Source organism: Macaca fascicularis, chromosome 11 (genome assembly GCF_037993035.2).
Source record: "Macaca fascicularis isolate 582-1 chromosome 11, T2T-MFA8v1.1".
NCBI classification, from domain to species: domain Eukaryota; kingdom Metazoa; phylum Chordata; class Mammalia; order Primates; family Cercopithecidae; genus Macaca; species Macaca fascicularis.
In genome coordinates, this window is record NC_088385.1 from 136,185,499 (window position 1) to 136,203,212 (window position 17,714).

Genomic DNA, 17,714 nt, shown 5'->3' on the forward strand with positions numbered 1-17,714 from the left:
CAGTAAATACTGGCTGAGTAAAAGATTGATCTATCACTTGCTATTGTTTGCATGAATATAAGGATTCCATGCAACTTCTTGTTATGTAGAATTGTCTTGGGGCTGCAGTTGATAAAGGAATCTACAATCAACTTTTTAACCCAGCCCAGAGTTATTGTGTGTATGTACACTCAAGACCCAAAGGAAGGACGGAAAATTTTCCTCACTCCAGCCCAAAAGAAGGCTGGAATACATGCTTGCCTGCCACAGTTTCCACTTACCACTATCAGTCAGTAGGCTTTTAGGAGAGGACTGCACGTGTGATTTATTTGCAAATCCTTTCAGGTCCTGAAGGAGAGACACTTAGTACACAATGCACTTTGTCATCACGTGTCAACATCCCCTCGATGCAGAGAGCAGCACTACACGATGTAAGGGTGTAATTGGATTGTACTGGGATCCTTAAATCTGCATTTGATTTAGAGCCACAGCTTTTGCAGAGCCATTTGCGATTGATGCAAGCCCCTTGGAGGGGGTCAGCATGGAGAAGGACAAAGGACAGCCATAAAGCCACTGAATGCAAACTTTATATTTACAGTCAGTAAGTTTATAAATATATATTACATTCTTACAATCTACAGTACATTCTACACGTAGATGGATTTGGGAGCGGGCAGTGGCTGCAGTACTCAACAGAACATGACACAGGTAAGAATGGAAAGAAATATGAGGACATTACTGAAAGCAAAGGGTTCTCATCAAAAGGGGTGACAGCTTAATCACCCAACCAAACAAGGTAGGTAAGCTTGCGGACAAGAGCAGGTGACTTACTGGCTGCAGAAACCCCTGTCTCAAGAGCAAACTGATAGCACCACAGTTGCAGGGGAGAGGGCTAAGGTTGGAAGGGTAAACTGGTGAAATTTACACACACATGATCTAAAGAGAATTCAATTCTACGGAGAGGGAGAAGGCGTAAAGACACACACTCAAAATTAGAGACAGAGGAAGCAGGGAGATAGGTTCAAAGGAGGAGAGAGATAGAGACACACAAACAGACTGGAAAACAGACATCGAAAGAGCAGAGAGAAAGAAAATGACAAAGAGTGAAAAATGGAATGGATTCAACAGCACGGCCTCTTCTGCCCTCCACCCGCTGCCCCCTACCATCTTTCTCAGGATCCTATCTGGCTGGCACCCAACACACCATTCTCTACCTTGGAGTGAGCGTGATATGGGGCAGGAATTCGCTGATGTCTCCTCCCCATCTTCATAGGCTCCATAAGTGAGGGGATTCAGGGATATCCTGAGTCATGCTGATCTCAAACAATGCGAAACCTTTTGGGGCTGACTGCAGGACCAAGTGCTTGCAGACCTGCATCTCCACCACACGCAGACGCCCCTCATCCCTTCACACCTCCAAGGTGAAGAAGGCTTCAGTGCTGTCCGGTGTGTGCGAGGCCAGGCTTCCTGCTGGACCCACCGCATTCACACCCAGACCCCCCAACTCCACACGTCCTGCACATTCCACACAGGCACCCAGATTTGTCTCAACAGCCTCGAGGGCACATTCTTGGACAGGAGATCTGCCATGAACAGTGAAAGACCCGTCCCAAGTGGCCCTGTTTTCTTTCTAGAAAAGCAAGGGAGTGTCTATCCCCTGGGGTGGAATTCACTGTGAGTACCGCCCATGCCCAGAGACCAGCCTCTTCAAAGACGGACAGCGTGGGACATACGCCCAGGTCTGTGGGGGGAGCTTCTTTATAGAATGTCACTTGGGAGTTGACACAAAACCCAGAGGGAGAAAAAAGACTCAGCTAACACTAGAAACTGCCCTCTCCCTCCCCCACCCACGGGTGACCAGCTGCTCTGGGGAGGGTGGCAATGCAGTGGAGGAATAGAAATGGATACATTGTGAACTTGATAGGAATCAAAAGAGCCTGGTTCTTTGAACCTGATTCAAATTCTATGCCCAGTATCCTTAGTTTACAAATAAAGAAGTGCCCTGAAGGGCTCAGAGGATTTGTGTCCGTGTATTTGTCCTTGGCATGTAGTTACAAAGGTATTTGTGGCCTGTTAGCCCACATGTTCCCTTTCAGTCCTTGTCAGCCACTGCCTTGGCCTGCCCATGATCTGAGCCAGCTCTGGCCCAGCCTTTGAGAGACAATGACTCCCAGTCATGCCTCCCCCAGCGGACGGCAGCACTGGACCGCCCGTGATCTCGCTCACAGCGAGATGTGCTGCTCCGGTTTCGAGGACAGCTTCCTCCCATTGATCCATGGATGCTCCACCTGAGTTGCGCTTTTCTCCCGTAGTCTGCAATATCGAATATTGGAGCCATGTGGATTTTACAATATCCAAATTGCTTTGATTCGAGAGAGAGAGAGAGGCTGTTCTTTCCTGGAAACTCAGATGCTCAGTGATTCCAAACTCGTTTTTGTTTCAAGTCTGAAAAATCTTGCCATGCATGATAAACCTCTTAAGCAAGACACTGTACTCTGGAATGTGTGCGTCGATGCGGACTCCAGGCCTCGCTGCTGAACCGGGGTCACTGGCTGAGGCTCCATGGACAGCGTCATCCTTATTTTGTCCTGTTGCTTTGTTTCTCTTCCGGGGGCACCATTGCTACACATCCTGGAATTAAAGGCTGAAAGGTGAGTGAGAACCAATGTCTGCGTGTCTGGCTTACACATTTTCATGTAATCTCTCCATGTAGTTGTGCAGCTCTTTGCAGTCCCCAGGGTCCAGATCCTGGCAGACCCACTTAATGTCATCCTCGCTACTCATCACGATGGAGTTCCTGGTGGGGTACTCGTCGTCAGAGGAGACGGCGGTGAAGGTGGTAAATTTCACCCTTTTCCTTTTTGAGGTAGGGGATGTTGGGGGATCACTTTTCTGGTCTTTCCCATCGATGATGATGGGTCCTAAAGGTTTGAACAGCTGCCCATTGATGCTTTTTTGGGAGTTTGTGCTGAGGAGATATTTACTTTCCTCGAAATCCATGCCCCTGTCAATGGCAGTGATTTGCTCATCTTGTGAGGAGGCAAAGTTGATGTGATTCTCCAACAGCTCTGTCCGGTTGCTTAACCCAACCCAGTCATGAGAGTGACTCATCCCTTCCTGCTCCTCGAAGGGAACCTGTTTGTGTCTGTATTTTAAAGCAAAGGTCACACAATTTATCAAGAAGACCAAAATGGCCAAACAGAAGACACCCAACAAAGCATACATCCCAATTTCTAAGTCGCTCAGCCCTTTGGATGCCTGCATAAGGTCATTCCCATCCATTTCCGCATTGCTTCTGGGGAGGTCCACCTGGGCTGGGAAGCTGGTGAGGTCACTGGGGACAGTCTGCAAGTGGCTGTCGTTATCGAAAAGGTTTTCCTGGCCTTTCTTCTTCTGCAGGATGGACCTGTCTGTCGTGGTGCCCCGTCCCTCCATGAGTCCCATGGAAGAACTGCCATAGTACTGTCCTTCCTGACTCCCCCATTCCTGCAAGGGTTTTTTGGGCCTTCTGTCACTGACATTGTTTTCCAGGTGAACCCCTGCCCCTGTGTGTCTGCTGTCACTGGTGTTGGGGTTAGCATCATTTTGGCCAAATTTAACTTTGATGTTTGCTGTTCCAACAGCTAACACACTCTTCCGCTTGGATTTCTGGCAGGATTCACTAATAACCATTTCCACCTTGACCAGGGCGCCTTGTCCTTCGGTTTCTGCAGCAATGATGGGCCACTTGAATTTGGGGTCTTGGTGGATGGAGACCACCTTCTCATCCAAAGATGTGGCCATCAAGGAGAAGTCTTTCCCATCATAAATATCCAAGGGTGTGACTGAGCCATCACTGAACTGGACCCAGCAACTGATGGCTGCTTCCTATTGAGAAAAATATGTAAGTTAATTAAAATGGGCCAAAAGGCTCATTGAGCCCCAAGTCTTAGTAAAGTAGACACACTATGGAAAAATATTGCTACGAGAACAAAGACAAGCCTTTCAAACAGTGTAGAAATAAGCGATAAGAAGTACCAAGAGTATAAAAGAAAACGAATTCTCACAGAGATGCAAAAAAAGCAAAATAAAACAACGAAATGACAAAAGAGGGTCGGTATTAAACAATCCATAAGAAGATTTTGCTTTTTTTTTTTTTTCTTCCCGTAGGTGTTAAAAGGAAGATGGGCCCTTGGGCTGTTCAGAATCGACTTCTGAACAATAACAAATTGCACGACAAAGGAAATTACTGGTGAGTGGAATCATTTACAAGTGTTACGCATTCAAATGAAAAATATTTATTACATTATTTATAAGTTGTAATACTGAGTCTCCACTGATTACTGGCAACACAGATAAAAGCGTCTGATCTAGATGAGATCCCACTGCAGGGCTGCAGGCTGTGGTTTGGCCAGCCCTGCCTTTTCTGAGCCTGCAGGAGTAGATCTGTCCTGACCTCAGGACATAGTCTTGGCTTGAAGGGAGTAGTTAGGCCTGACAGCAGGAGAGGGAAAGCATCTTGATTGGAGAGTCTTCATCTCTTTCTTCACCCAGCCCAACTGGAGGAAACTGGAAGACCAAAAAGCAGCCAGAGCCGGGGTTTGTGCACCTCTCAGTCTCTTGCTGTTTTCACTCTGTTGATTTAGACCAACTTTCTTTGCAAATAGTTTGACCGGGCAGATCATTGGAGATAACCTCCAATTTCATGCCAGCCTTTAATTTTGGTGAAGATGTCATTATGCTTGACAGCGCAGCGGCAGATCCATTGCTTCCTCCCTCCTCCCTCCCTCTCGGAGAACCTGCTCCGCTCCAAGCCCGAGATGATGAACAGCACTAGGCGGCCCCTGACCCTGCCCGCTGGGCCACAGCAACAGCTGATTGGAACGAGACAGCTGCTGCCATTAGAGCCATCAATCTCAGCAACGCTGAGCCAGCCAGCATGACTCTCACCCTCTGTCTCTCTCTTCTCTTTCTCTTTCTGTCTCAAACTTGAAACCAGAAAGACAAGACTGGCAAAGTCAGGTTGAGAAGCTGTGTAGTGGGGGCTCATATAAAATTGGGAATGAAGCCCTCTGATGGACTATGTGTAAGCAAATGTTTGGGCATGGCATTTATCCATAGGAAGACAATAATGAGTTAGACCAAAGTAAAAACACAGGAGAGAGAGAGTGGGCATGAGAGTGTTGACCTTCCCTTTCCTCCAAGGTCTTGCAGCTGGGTTCTGTGAGATCCCTCCAATCCTCATAACACATCCTTTGTTATTTAAGCTTTTCCTTGGGTGGACTTTTTTCTCTTACAACCCACTGGCCCCTGACCATGACAGAAGTAATTTTACACAGTTGTTATTTAGTCGTTGGAAGTAAGAAGAAAGGCTCCTCAAATGTGGCTGGTGGCCTCTGCTCCTTCCTTCAGCTCAGCCAAGAAATACTTACGCTGTTAGACATTGGCTTGGACTCCCTGCTAAGTGGAGAACCTTGCCAAGGCACAGTGCAAAAGCTACTGGACATGACACTGACTTACCAGGTTCTCTCAATCTGCCACGAAATCTGAGCAGAGTATTCAAATGCACAACGGAGTTCTTGAAACTACCACTGTCAGAGCCAAGTTGCAGGCAGGGAGTGAGAGCCCTGCAAACCACCTATGGAGCAAATCTCAGGGTAGCATGTTTAGCTCTGCATGTCAGGAATGGATTAGCTTTCTGGCCTTCTTCTAGCTGCATCTTATCCCTTCCTTAACGCCTAGCTGGTGGTCAGCTGATGTTATCACCCACAAAGACAGGGAAAAGCCTCAGGTTATTTCTTCATTGCCATCTGTAACTTGCCTCTCGGCTGGCATTCTTCCTTGAGAAAAGGAGGTTTGCTTTGCCCAAAAATTCAATTCTATTATTGGGAGCATCCACTTTCAAGTGTTTTCTAATCCAAAACTCTGCAAACAAAGACTGTAGTATAAGGACTAGGAGATTAGCTCATGCCTGAGAGGGGAGCATTACATGACAGGTGCAGGCTGGGAAAGTGGGACGGCGCTTTGTGCCTCTTGGCAAGTCCAGTGTGGCACTCCTGCCTCCTCTGAACATGGTCACAGCCGCTGCTGGTGCACGAAGGCAGGGCAGGCCTGGTAGCTCATCCTGCTGAGGGAGAGTGTGCAGAAAAGGCTCTGGATCCAGAAGGGAAGGAGTCAGAACAATAGCCCATTTGGGCTGGAGGGATTCCAGCTGCCCACATGAAGATGATCCCTTTTCATGGGGCACAAAGAACTAATGACCTGCAACCACCATGTTTTGTTGTTAAGCGAGCTTCACCCAAATTCCTATGTTCTAAGAAATAATGTTTATCTACCTCTAATGAGGGAGAACATACTACTTTCAAAGGTCCCCTATAACAGTCCCCTTTGTAAGCCATTGTATCCACATACAAACACATGCACCACACACATACAACACACAATACATTCACAACACATACACATATACATGTACACAGGTGCCTATACAACACAAACATACATACAACACAAAATACTGACACAAGACAGACATGCATATACACACACGCATAAAGCAAAAACATACATACATGACACACATACATAGACCCACAGCACACATATATGTATACACACGACATACATAGATACATGTAATGCATACATACATACAACACACAATATATTCACAACACATATACATGCATACAGGTGCCTATATAACAAGCACACATGCAACACACACAACACAAAACAAGCAACACAAAATACGGACACAAGACACACATATGCATACACATAGACACACAAAGCAAAAACATATGTACACAACACATATAGACACAACACATGTATACATATGCACACACACAACACATACATAGACACATGCAATACACACATACAACACACAGAAACACACAACACACTCTATTAGCTCACACTGGTTCCAAATAAAGTAAAAGAAAATTGTGACTGACATCCCCATGAATTCTCTGTTTCTGCCTTGAGCTGAACAATGAATGGTCTGGAAGCGATGTCCCGCCACGGGCTCCCCACTCAGCAGGTCTGTCACGCTCTGCTCCATCAGGACCTTGGCAGCAGGCTGTGCACCTGCTCTGAGCCTGCACGTGCCCTTATGCCCTCATGGAAGCAGGAAGGATGTGGAGAGCACAGGTGACCACCTGCATGCACCTGCACTGTGGTGGATGAGGGGCGGGCCTTTCCTCCAGGGCTCCTGCCCCTTAGTGGCTTCTCATTTTTACATGTTACAATCCTTATGTATATTTGTATTTATTTTTTTCATCTCTGCATGAGGGAGCTGGGAAGCATGAGGCAGAGCAGTCACCTGCTTCATAAGAGCCCTTTGCAGACGGAGAAACACCTGATATGTGATCCCACTCTATTGTGCCACCTGCCTGGCATGGGACCTGCCTGGCGTGGTGCCTGCCTGCTGTGTGATCCACTTGGTGTGGGACCCCTGCTGAAGTGTGTCTCAAACCCTCCTCCATACCTGTTTTGGCCTCTGCAGAAGTTCCTGAGCCACTGCAGTGGCAAAGATGGCTCTGTTGCTTCCTGGGCTGAGCTGCAAGGAGAGCGACAGCCCTGTCACCAGCTGCACCCCGAGGTCTGTGATGGTCACCTTCTCGTCCAGCACGGTGATGGTCTTTTCAGCGAGGATGGTGTCTGACAGAGGAGACAGGATCTGGAGGGCGGAAGCGACATGACAAGGAAAGGCTTTCTGTGGTCCAGGCACTGCCTCCAGTTGCAGGAGGAAGTGCCAGGTGTTCAGGCAGTGACAGGGCAACGTGTGAGCCAGAAAGAATGAGAACAGGTCTTTCCCACTCACACCGCCTTCAAAATCACATATTTTGCTTGAGAAAATGAAAGGATTTTTTGCGTAAAGCAAGGTGGTGTCAAGTAGTTGGCAGGCAGGGCTTGGCCCCTCCCCACACTCCACACATCAGCTCCATTTCCCACCATGCTCCATCCTGGACAGGAGGAACTGACATTTTCATTCGACTATTAACTTTATGATTTTTCTACATCACAGATCGTCTCTTTACTCTTTAGTGTGTATTTTGTTTAAAAGTATTTATTTTACTAAAATTTGTTTTTTCAAAAGCCTTTCTATCACCAGCGAACAATGGGTTGGGTGTACTGGTTACATATTGACGGCTTTCTCTCTTGCACACGAAAACCAATGTGCAACTGGAAGGTGGATCCTGCTGGTCCATCTCAATCATGTGTGTCACTGGAGGCCACACTGTACACTTTGGGAAACACAGCGTATGATGCCTGATGATGTGGAATATCGTCGGGCATATTCTGATAAACGTAGGTTCTGAGTGTCTATGCCTGACGCCAACAACCCAAAGCCTCATTTCTCCTGTGGACACCTGGAATGACCTGGAAAATGAGGCTTATGTGCAGTTTAGACCCTGGACAGGAAATCCTGCTTTTTTTTAAATTTTTTTTTATTTTTTTATTTTTTTATTTTTAGTAGAGACAGGGTTTCACCGTGTTAGCCAGGATGGTCTCGATCTCCTGACTTCGTGATCCACCTGCCTCGGCCTCCCAAAGTGCTGGGATTAATCCTGCTTTTGAGGAACGTCTGTGGAATCACCTCTTCCTCCTCTCACCCTTCGTCCCAACGATAAAGAGCTGTCTCAGATGCCTCGCGGCCCGGTGTAACGCAACCTCTTTTCAAGTTTTTGGTGATATTTATGATGTATGTCAAGACAGCAGTTTTCCTAGGACCTTTTAAGACCAGGAATCAAAGCTCCATACTTCTATCTGAACACCACCTTCACTTTCCGGTCCGATTGGGACAATTTAAATGGCAGCGAGCAGGAGAGATGCGTCCCCAGAAGAAAGTGGACTAGTGAATTTATGACTCAGGAGGACGCAGTGAGAAAAAAGAAAAAAAGAACCAAGGCTCGCAGGAGTAGATGCCTCACCAAAATAATGTTCACGTTTAACGTGTGCGAAGCTGGCCCACTTCCTCTTCCCCGACACCTGATTTCAGAACGGTATGTCTTTTCCCCTTTGCACTTCAATTGTCACTTAAGGGAAGATAATACCAAATTCTCATCTCACTGTGAGTTTCTGGACATCAGTTTCAGTTTAGCCTATAGATTTATGATAGGGATTCAGGTCTTTCAACTTCTTAGTCAATTATGGAGGTTGCAAGCTCTCATCTATGAGGCAGATATGTTTTGTCTGACATAAGTCATATTTTAAGGTAGAATTAATGATCATCATTTAGAGAGCTGGAAGATTTCATATAAAAACATAGACTTCCAGCTTTTCTAGAAAATTGGAACATATGGCCGCAGTGGACTTGCATTTCTTCTTGGCAGCTTTTGGCTGTAAGAGCTTGCCCCTTTTCCACAGGCCCCACCACTCCCTGTTGTCTCTCTAACACTCAGAGGAAAATCAGCTGCTGTCTTTCAGCACACACCCAGCCTACTCTCCTCACTGACGGTAGCTTCTCAGCTTTTAGAGATCATTAGAGCGTGTGACTCCTGGTCTACAGCCCAAACCCATTTATTTTCCTCCTTGGATAAAATGAAGTTTTTAGATATACCAGCCAATTTTCTAGAATGGATATGTTTTAAATCTTCCATGATCCAATCTAGTCTCAGTTATGATGATTCCTCATGCACAGCTGTTTTCGAAGCCTCACAGATTGCCTGCTAAGACAATCGCGTTGCCTGCAGAGGGGGCAGCTGCTGGGGAATACACTTTTCCTTTGGCTACGATGTACACTATTTGGGTGATGGCTACGCTAACAAGGCAGACACGCAATATGTCCAGGTAACAAAACTGCACTTGCACCCCTTACATGTATACAGAAAGAAAACAAACTCCTGCTTTGTTCTCAGCTGGGAGGTAAATGACCAAACCCTTACAAGCCTCCCAGAACACTGTTTTGTAAAAGTGTTTGTTTCAAAACCTGAGTGTTGTGGCTGGTCCTCTCCATCACCCGCTCCCCAGCAGAAGGGGCCCACGAGACAAATGGAGGCATAATAACTTCGTTCCTTCCTTCAGCACATGTCTGAGTTATTCAGGTTCTCATCAGGCTGCCGGCTGTGACTCGGTAGAGGCGGCCACAATATCCTGAAGCCATGGGAAGGTTTAGGTGACCACGCTCGACGGCGGAAAGTGGCTCAGCAGGAAGTTGCTGGCCGTGCCTGTGATTCAGATCACAGGAGCTCACCTCAAAAGCTTGTTTACCAAGATAGTAATGCCCACCATGGCTTGGGCAAAATAGTGTGTTTCAAGCATGACCCACCGTGGGAGTCAGCCCAGAGTTTCTCACCTAGAAGTAATATGGGAGGAATTTCGAGATTCTCATCACATCATTACATGACTTGTATTGTGGTTTTGTTTGAGACGGGATCTCGTTTCATCACCCAGGTTGGAGTGCAGTGGCACGATCTCAGCTCACTGCAACCTCTGCTTCCCAGGCCCAAGCAATCCTCCCACCTCAGCCTCCAGGAGCTGGGACCACAGGCACGCACCACCACACTCGGGTAAATTTTTGTATTTTTGGTAGAGATGGGGTTTTGCCATGTTACCCAGGCTAATCTCAAACTACTGAGCTCAGGTGATCTGCCCGCCTCGGCCTCCCAAAGTGCTGGGATTACGAGCGTGAACCACTGCACCCAGCCAACATCACTTGTATTGTTTACTTGACAATTTCTTTGAATTTAGCCATCCTAAAAATAGATACCATTCCCAGCAATGACAAACAGCTGGTTTCTCCTCTGGGCGGAGCAGAGGTGGGAAGACAGACAGATCTTGCTTTGGGGATTTTTATTTTTTTACCTGAATGGTGGTCATCCCAAGTTCCTGTCCCATCAGGATCTGTCCACCTTGCAGCTTGGCGATCCTGGGCTCCTCCACCTGCATGAAGTCATTTATCAGCTCTGTGATGTCCACTTGCCAGTCTGAGCCCAGCAGGTGGGCCAGGTGTCCCCCAGGGCCGGCCGCCTCAGCCACAAACTGCGTCAGGACCCGCACCATGGCATGCTGGTACTGCAGGGTGCAGCCGCGGCCCCTCCGCTCATCGTCTTCCTCTTCCTCACTGTCCCCAGCAGGCCTGTGAAAGAGGCAGTACAGTTTGCAGACAGTTACTTGTTGGTTCTCTGTAAGGGGCTGTGTGTGGAGCCTGGTGGGGGCTGCAGAGGTAAGGAGACCATGAGACTTCAAGGAGTTTACATCCAGACATGCAGAGGTGAACCTGACATACTAACTACTGCTCTGGCATGACCAGTCCCATCAGCAAGGCCAGTGCAGCCAGCAGAATGTAAGGTGTTCCCAGTGGCCCCCACCTCCTGGTGTCTACTTTGTGTAAACCTCTCCCCTTGAGTGTGGGCTGGACCTAGTTTCTTTCGTCCAATGAAAAAGTTAGGGCAAAAGTGATTGGATGGTCACTTTCTTGGCTAGACTTGAAAAGCCTGTGACTTCTGTCTTGCTTGTGTTTTCTTTCCTTGGTTCTTTGCACTTGCTCACTCTGATGAAGCGAGCTGCATGCTGTGAGCCAAGCTGTAGAGATTTCCAGCCAGCTAGAAACTGAGAGTGAACTCTGGCCAGCACCAGCGAGGAAATGAGACCAGCCAGCACCCGCGCGAGTGAGCCTGCACGTAGATCCTTCCCCACATGAGCCTTGAGACGGGACCCCAGGCCCACTGACACCTGGGCTGCAGCCTGTAAGAGCCCCTGCTCAGAAGACCCAGCTCAGCCATGCCTGGATTCCAGATCCACGGAAACTGTTCAATAAACATGCTGTTCTTTCTCTTTTTGAGATAGGGTCTTGCTCTGTCATCCAGGCTGGAGTGCAGTGGTGCAATTTCAGCTCACTGCAGCCTTGAACTCCTGGACTCAAGCAATCCTTCCACTCCAGCCTCCTGAATAGCTTGGACTATGGTGCAAGCCACCATGCCCGGCTAATTTTTAAAATTTTGTGTAGAGATGTGGTCTCGCTATGTTGCCCAGGCTGGTCTCAAACTCCTGGGCTTAAGCCATCCGCCTGCCTCGGCCTCCCAAAGTGCTGGGACTTACAGGCCTGAGTCACCGTGCCTGGCCGGCATGTTTTTCTTGTAAGCCACATTAACTTTGGGGATAATTTTTAACCCACTAAGCTTTGGGATAAGCCACTATGTTAGGCAGAATGGATAGAGCTAACACGACAAGGCCAGGGATGAATGGTGTGGTTCTGTAACCCAGCACACAAAGCAGGTGAATATGTAACCCAAGGTGAGGTCAAATGTGATAAGAAAGGCAGAGAGGGCCAGGATGCTTGGAAGGAGACAGATGTCAGCTGCTCCCTCAACATCTGGTCCCTTCTGTGCAGTCGGCCCTTTGATGGCACCGTCTCGGTCTCCATCAGAACAGCAGCTGTTCCCTCTCACACTCACCCTGCTGCCATGTCTGAACCAGGCAGCTGTGACAGCGTATGGGATGTAATGCGGTGAGACTCAACCAGGTCTCTGGTGAATCTTCCCCTACAGTTTCTTCCCTCTGCAGCACCAACCGTCACCCTCTAATCCACGCCCTCAACTCAACACCAGAAACCCCAGCGACTGAGAAAGAATCATTGCTGAAGCCAGCTCCCAACTGTCCCTGAGACCCACAGCCTTCGTCCTTGAAGCATCCCCTCTCCCAGGGGTCATGGGACCAAACGAATGAGTTTGCAAGGGAGGGAATATAAGTTATCCCTCAGATGACCACCAATTCTCCACCCCCTGCCGAGTACACAGACTCCAGGCATATTTCCTTGTCTCATAGCGCATATACTTTTAGCAATCAACATGTCGTTATACCTGAATTCTTATACACGGTTTCTCTGAGATGACAAAGTCTGTGAGTGAAGAGCCTGAGCTCCTACCACTGTCTTTACATGGTACTCACGTGGTTCCCAATGGTAGATGGTGGAGACTCCTGGGGCTCTACCAAGCACCATTGGAGTAATGTATCAGACACTCAGTGGACAAGCCTCAGACCTCATTTCACCAAGGCAGAGAGCTCAGAGCTTCTGGACTGGAGCACAGAGAGGCAGCTCAGGTCAGGCTGACCCTGTCAGATGTCCTTCCAGGGAACATCTGCTGCCTCCTTCTTTCCAGCATCAATTTTCCCTCCTCCTAGAATTTGTCCATTCATTCAGCCTTGGTGCACCTCTTCATCTAGCTCCTCTGGCTCTAGTTAGGGGAGTCTAGCTACTCAGTATGTTCCAGGGCCTTGGCTACAGTAACTAGATAAGGGAGGCCACAAAATCCCAGTGAGGATAAGACTTAAATCCAGGACTTTGCTGGAACTAGTGGGAAGGAGAGGAGGCACTTCCTGCTGGAGTTGCAGAGAAGAAAGGATGAAAGCCTGGAACCTCCCAAAAAACACTGATTGATAGAGAATGAAGCCAACACAGAGCAAATCAAAGCTGAGCGGTGGAGGAAGACTTGGTCCTTAGGGTACCATCTGCATCCTCAGACCCAGTCATGCCCGAATTTGCCACCCTGTACACTTCTTAGCCTGTCATGGAGTTTGAGGGGTACACAGACCTCCTGCTGGAGACGATGGGCACTCGCCAGCCCTTGATCTGATTGAGCTCGGTGTCTGAGACCTCTATCTGCAGCGGAAGTCGGGGCACCCACACCGTCATCTCTAGGGGGCTGCTCAGGTGCTGGTAGGTGAAGTTCACCATCACGTTCACCTTGCCTTTCATTTCCTTCCCATTGACAAAGACGTAGTCACATCTGTCAGAAACCTGTGAAGAGGTGAGAGAGAAAAGGGGAGGGAAAGGTGAGCTTTCATCCCATTGCATGGCCTGAGGAGGAGGAAAGGGAAGCACCCTGGCTGGTAGAGGTCACTTACTATGGGGAGGAGGTCCTAGTATGAAGCAGATATTGGCTGTTGCTTTTGAGTATAGCAGACGCTGTTATGATAGGTGCTCTCTGAGTACCCAGCCTTCCTGGGGTCCCTGTGGCTAGGTTGGTGGACTCCTCCCCAGGGGCTGCGTGTGTGTTGCCGACAGCTCCTGCCACATCTTCCATAGCAGACTGCCCTTAGGCGAGTGGAGCTGTGTCCCTCAGAGTTACCTGGGAGTTATGTCCTGCTCACCCCACTTCTCTGCCCAGTGACTACCTGGGAGGGTGAGAAGCCCAGGCTGTTTGCCTCAAGAAGGGACCCACACACAGCACAGCTCATTCTTAAGAGCTGCTCAGGGAGCTGACTGTATTGCACCGGAAGCCGACCTTGCTTGGCCCCTCCTCTTCCGCTCTTACTCTTTTCACTCCCACGTGGGTGGATCCTGCGAACGTCCTCAACAGAGCATGCGCAGACCACTTTCCCCCGCAGGCACGGGGTGGATTCTGCAGAGTTCCCTAGAGGGGCTCCATGGGGTTCCACAGAAGTCGCTCACCAGGCGCGCCAGCTCAGTGATGCCCCTCCTGCTGCTTTTCCGAAATGTGTCCTGTCTTGCTGCTCATTCCCTCGTTCTGCATCCAGAGATCATTCCCCAAATAAGCCGCCTACTCTGAAGGGCACATCACAGGTTCCGCTTTTCAGGGAATCCAAACGTGGATTCGTTTCATCCTCAGAACAACCACAGCGCTCGGCACCACTGCCGTTCTCACATTCCAGATGAGGAAGCCGGGAGCGGGGGAGCCTGCCTATGTTCCTCTGCCAGGAAGGGCAGAGCCAGGATTCAGCCCTGGGAGTCTGGCCCCAGAGCCCAGGCTCTCAACTTCTGCCTGGTGCAAGGTGGCTCCTCCATGCCAGCGCTGATGGGAAGAACCAAGTTCAATGGAAGGACTTTGTTCTCTTGTCTTGTCTCCTAGCTTTCCTGGGGGAAGGCAATGAGTCCTTTAGTTTTCATCCTAAACAAGAACTGGGACGTGTCTTTGGGGGAGTGTGGGAGCCTAAATCATAGCTCCCAAAGATATCCACATCCTCATCCTTGGAATCTGTAAACGTTATCTTACTCATCAAAAGGGACTTTGTGGGTGTGACCAAATTAAGCATCTTTTCCCCTCCCAGCTTTATTGGTAAATAAGTACTTGGCAGACAAAACTGCATCAATCTAGGGTGTACCACATGATGTTCTGATACACATGTATACTGTGAAATACAAATCAAGTTAGCTCACACATCCATCACCTCACATAGTCACGTGTGTGTGTGTGTGTGTGTGTGTGTGTAAGATATTTCTTAAAATTTGTATATATTTAGGGGGTACACGTGGAGTTTTGTCACATGGATATATTGCACAGTGGTGAAATCCAGGCTTCTAGTGTAAACATCACCCAAATAATGTACACTGTACCCTTTAAGTAATTTCTCATTCCTCAACCCCTTCTAGCCTCCAACCCTTCTGAACATCCAGTGTCTATTATTCCACGCTCTTGTCCATGTGTCCACTGTATTTAGCTCCCACTTATAAGTGAGAACATGTGGTATTTGACTTTCTGCTTTTGAGTTGATTCACTTAAAATAATGACCTCTAGTTCCATTCATGTTGCTGCAAAAGAGGTGACTTCATTCTTCTTTATAACTGAAAAATATTTTATTCCATGTAAATATATTGTATATTCATATATTGTATATATAGTATATTGCATATTGTATTATATATACACAATATAATACACAACATATAATATATATGTAATACAAAATTGTATTATATACAAAATTACTGTATTATATATACAATATATAGTATGTTTATATATAGTATTATATACATTGTATATAAATGTGAATTATATATTTATGTACATTGTATATAAATGTTATGAAAATGTAGTGTGTGTCTAAATTATGAGTGCAGGTGTTTTCTCAATGTACTGATCTTTTTTCCTTTGGGTAGATACTGGTAGTGGGATTGCTGTAGAGAATTTTAGTTCCTTGAGAATTCTCCATACTGTTTTCCATAATTAATTTTCCATACTATGTTATATTCCCATCAATAGTGTGTAAGTGTGAGAACATGGAAGACCCACTGCCTTTGCAAATCCTAAGTCTACCATACGGTATTATTAACTAGAGTAGTCATGCTATACATTAGGACCCCATCATGTATTCACCAGCATAACTGAAACTTTCTGTCCTTTGACCAACCTCTCTCAATTTCCCCCATTTCCCAGCTCCTGGAAACCCCCATTCGACTCTGTTTCTATGAGTTGGGCTTTTCCCCACATATAAGCAATATCATGCAGGATCTGCCCTTCTGTGTCTGTTCTAGTTCACTTAGCATCATGTCCTCCAGGTTCATCCACGTTGTTGCAAATGCTAAGATTGTCTTCTATTTTAAGGCTGAATAGTATTCCACCGTGTAGAGACACCACATTTGCTTTATCCGTTCATTCACTGAGAGACACTTAGGTTGTTTCCATGTCTTGGCTGTTACCAGTATTTAAATTAAGGGTCTTGAGATAGGGAGAGCATCCTAGATTACTTGGGTGGGCCCTAAATGGAGCTGACTGTGCTTATAAGAGGGAGGCAGGGAGAGATTTGACTGCAGTGGGAGAAGCAGGTCCTGTGACCACAGAAACAAGACCCTGGAAGATGGAGGCAGAGACCAAGGAAGGAAGGAGGCAGCTCTGGGGGCTGGAAAATGCAGGGAAGCATGTTCCCCACTAGAACCTCCGGAGGGAGGGCAGCCCTACCAACACCTTGATGTCGGCCCAGTGAAGCTGATTTCAGACTTTCGACCTTCAGAACTGGAAGAGAATACATGGGTGTCCATTGTCTCACAAAGCTGCTGGGTTTGTGGTGTGATGATTTGTTATCACAGCTGCAGAAAACGAATTCCCGGAGGGAGTGGAGGACACACCCCAGAGCCCTGGATAATCCTCCCTGACTGGGGTGTCCTCCCGACCGGGGTGTCTTCCCTGACCGGGGTGTCCTCCCTGACCGGGGCATCTTCTCTGACCGGGGTGTCCTTTCTGACCGGGGCGTCCTCCCTGACCGGGGTGTCCTCCCTGACCGGGGTGTCCTGACCGGGGCATCTTCTCTGACCAGGGCGTCCCTGACCTGGGTGTCTTCCCTGACCGGGGCGTCCTCCCTGACCGGGGCATCCTCTCTGATCAGGGCGTCTTCCCTGACCGGGGTGTCCTCCCTGACCGGAGCGTCCTCCCTGACCGGGGCGTCCTCCCTGACCCGGGCGTCCTCTCTGACCGGGGCGTCGTCCCTGACCGGGGCGTCTTCCCTGACCGGGGCGTCCTCCCTGACCGGGGCGTCTTCCCTGACCGGGGCGTCCTCCCTGACCGGGGCGTCCTCCCTGACCGGGGTGTCCTGACCGGGGTGTCCTCCCTGACCGGGGCATCTTCCCTGACCGGGGCGTCCTCCCTGACCGGGGCGTCCTCCCTGACCGGGGCGTCTTCCCTGACCGGGGTGTCCTCCCTGACCGGGGTGTCCTCCCTGACCGGGGTGTCCTCCCTGACCGGGGCATCTTCCCTGACCGGGGCATCTTCCCTGACCGGGGCGTCCTCCCTGACCAAGGCATCCTCCCTGACCGGGGTGTCCTCCCTGACCGGGGCGTCTTCCCTGACCGGGGTGTCTTCCCTGACCGGGGTGTCCTCCCTGACCAAGGCATCCTCCCTGACCGGGGTGTCCTCCCTGACCGGGGCGTCTTCCCTGACCGGGGTGTCTTCCCTGACCGGGGTGTCCTCCCTGACCGGGGTGTCCTGACCGGGGTATCCTCCCTGACCGGGGCGTCTTCCCTGACCGAGGCGTCCTCCCTGACCGGGGTGTCCTCTCTGATGGGGGTG

General features: G+C 48.8%; 1 protein-coding gene across 2 annotated transcripts in view; it reads right to left on the reverse strand.

Moving 5' to 3' along the window:
• Positions 1–548: 548 nt before the first annotated feature.
• The window catches only part of TMEM132D (transmembrane protein 132D), an 825,450-nt gene continuing 808,284 nt past the window's right edge, over positions 549–17,714 (reverse strand). For both annotated transcript variants that reach the window (XM_005572614.5, XM_005572613.5), the window contains 4 exons: positions 13,503–13,708; positions 10,774–11,047; positions 7,454–7,645; positions 549–3,846 (listed from right to left, as the gene is read on the reverse strand). In XM_005572614.5, coding sequence (XP_005572671.2) covers positions 2,662–3,846; positions 7,454–7,645; positions 10,774–11,047; positions 13,503–13,708 — 1,857 coding nt within the window. In that variant the 3' untranslated portion in view covers positions 549–2,661. The remainder of the gene's footprint in view (positions 3,847–7,453; positions 7,646–10,773; positions 11,048–13,502; positions 13,709–17,714) is intronic.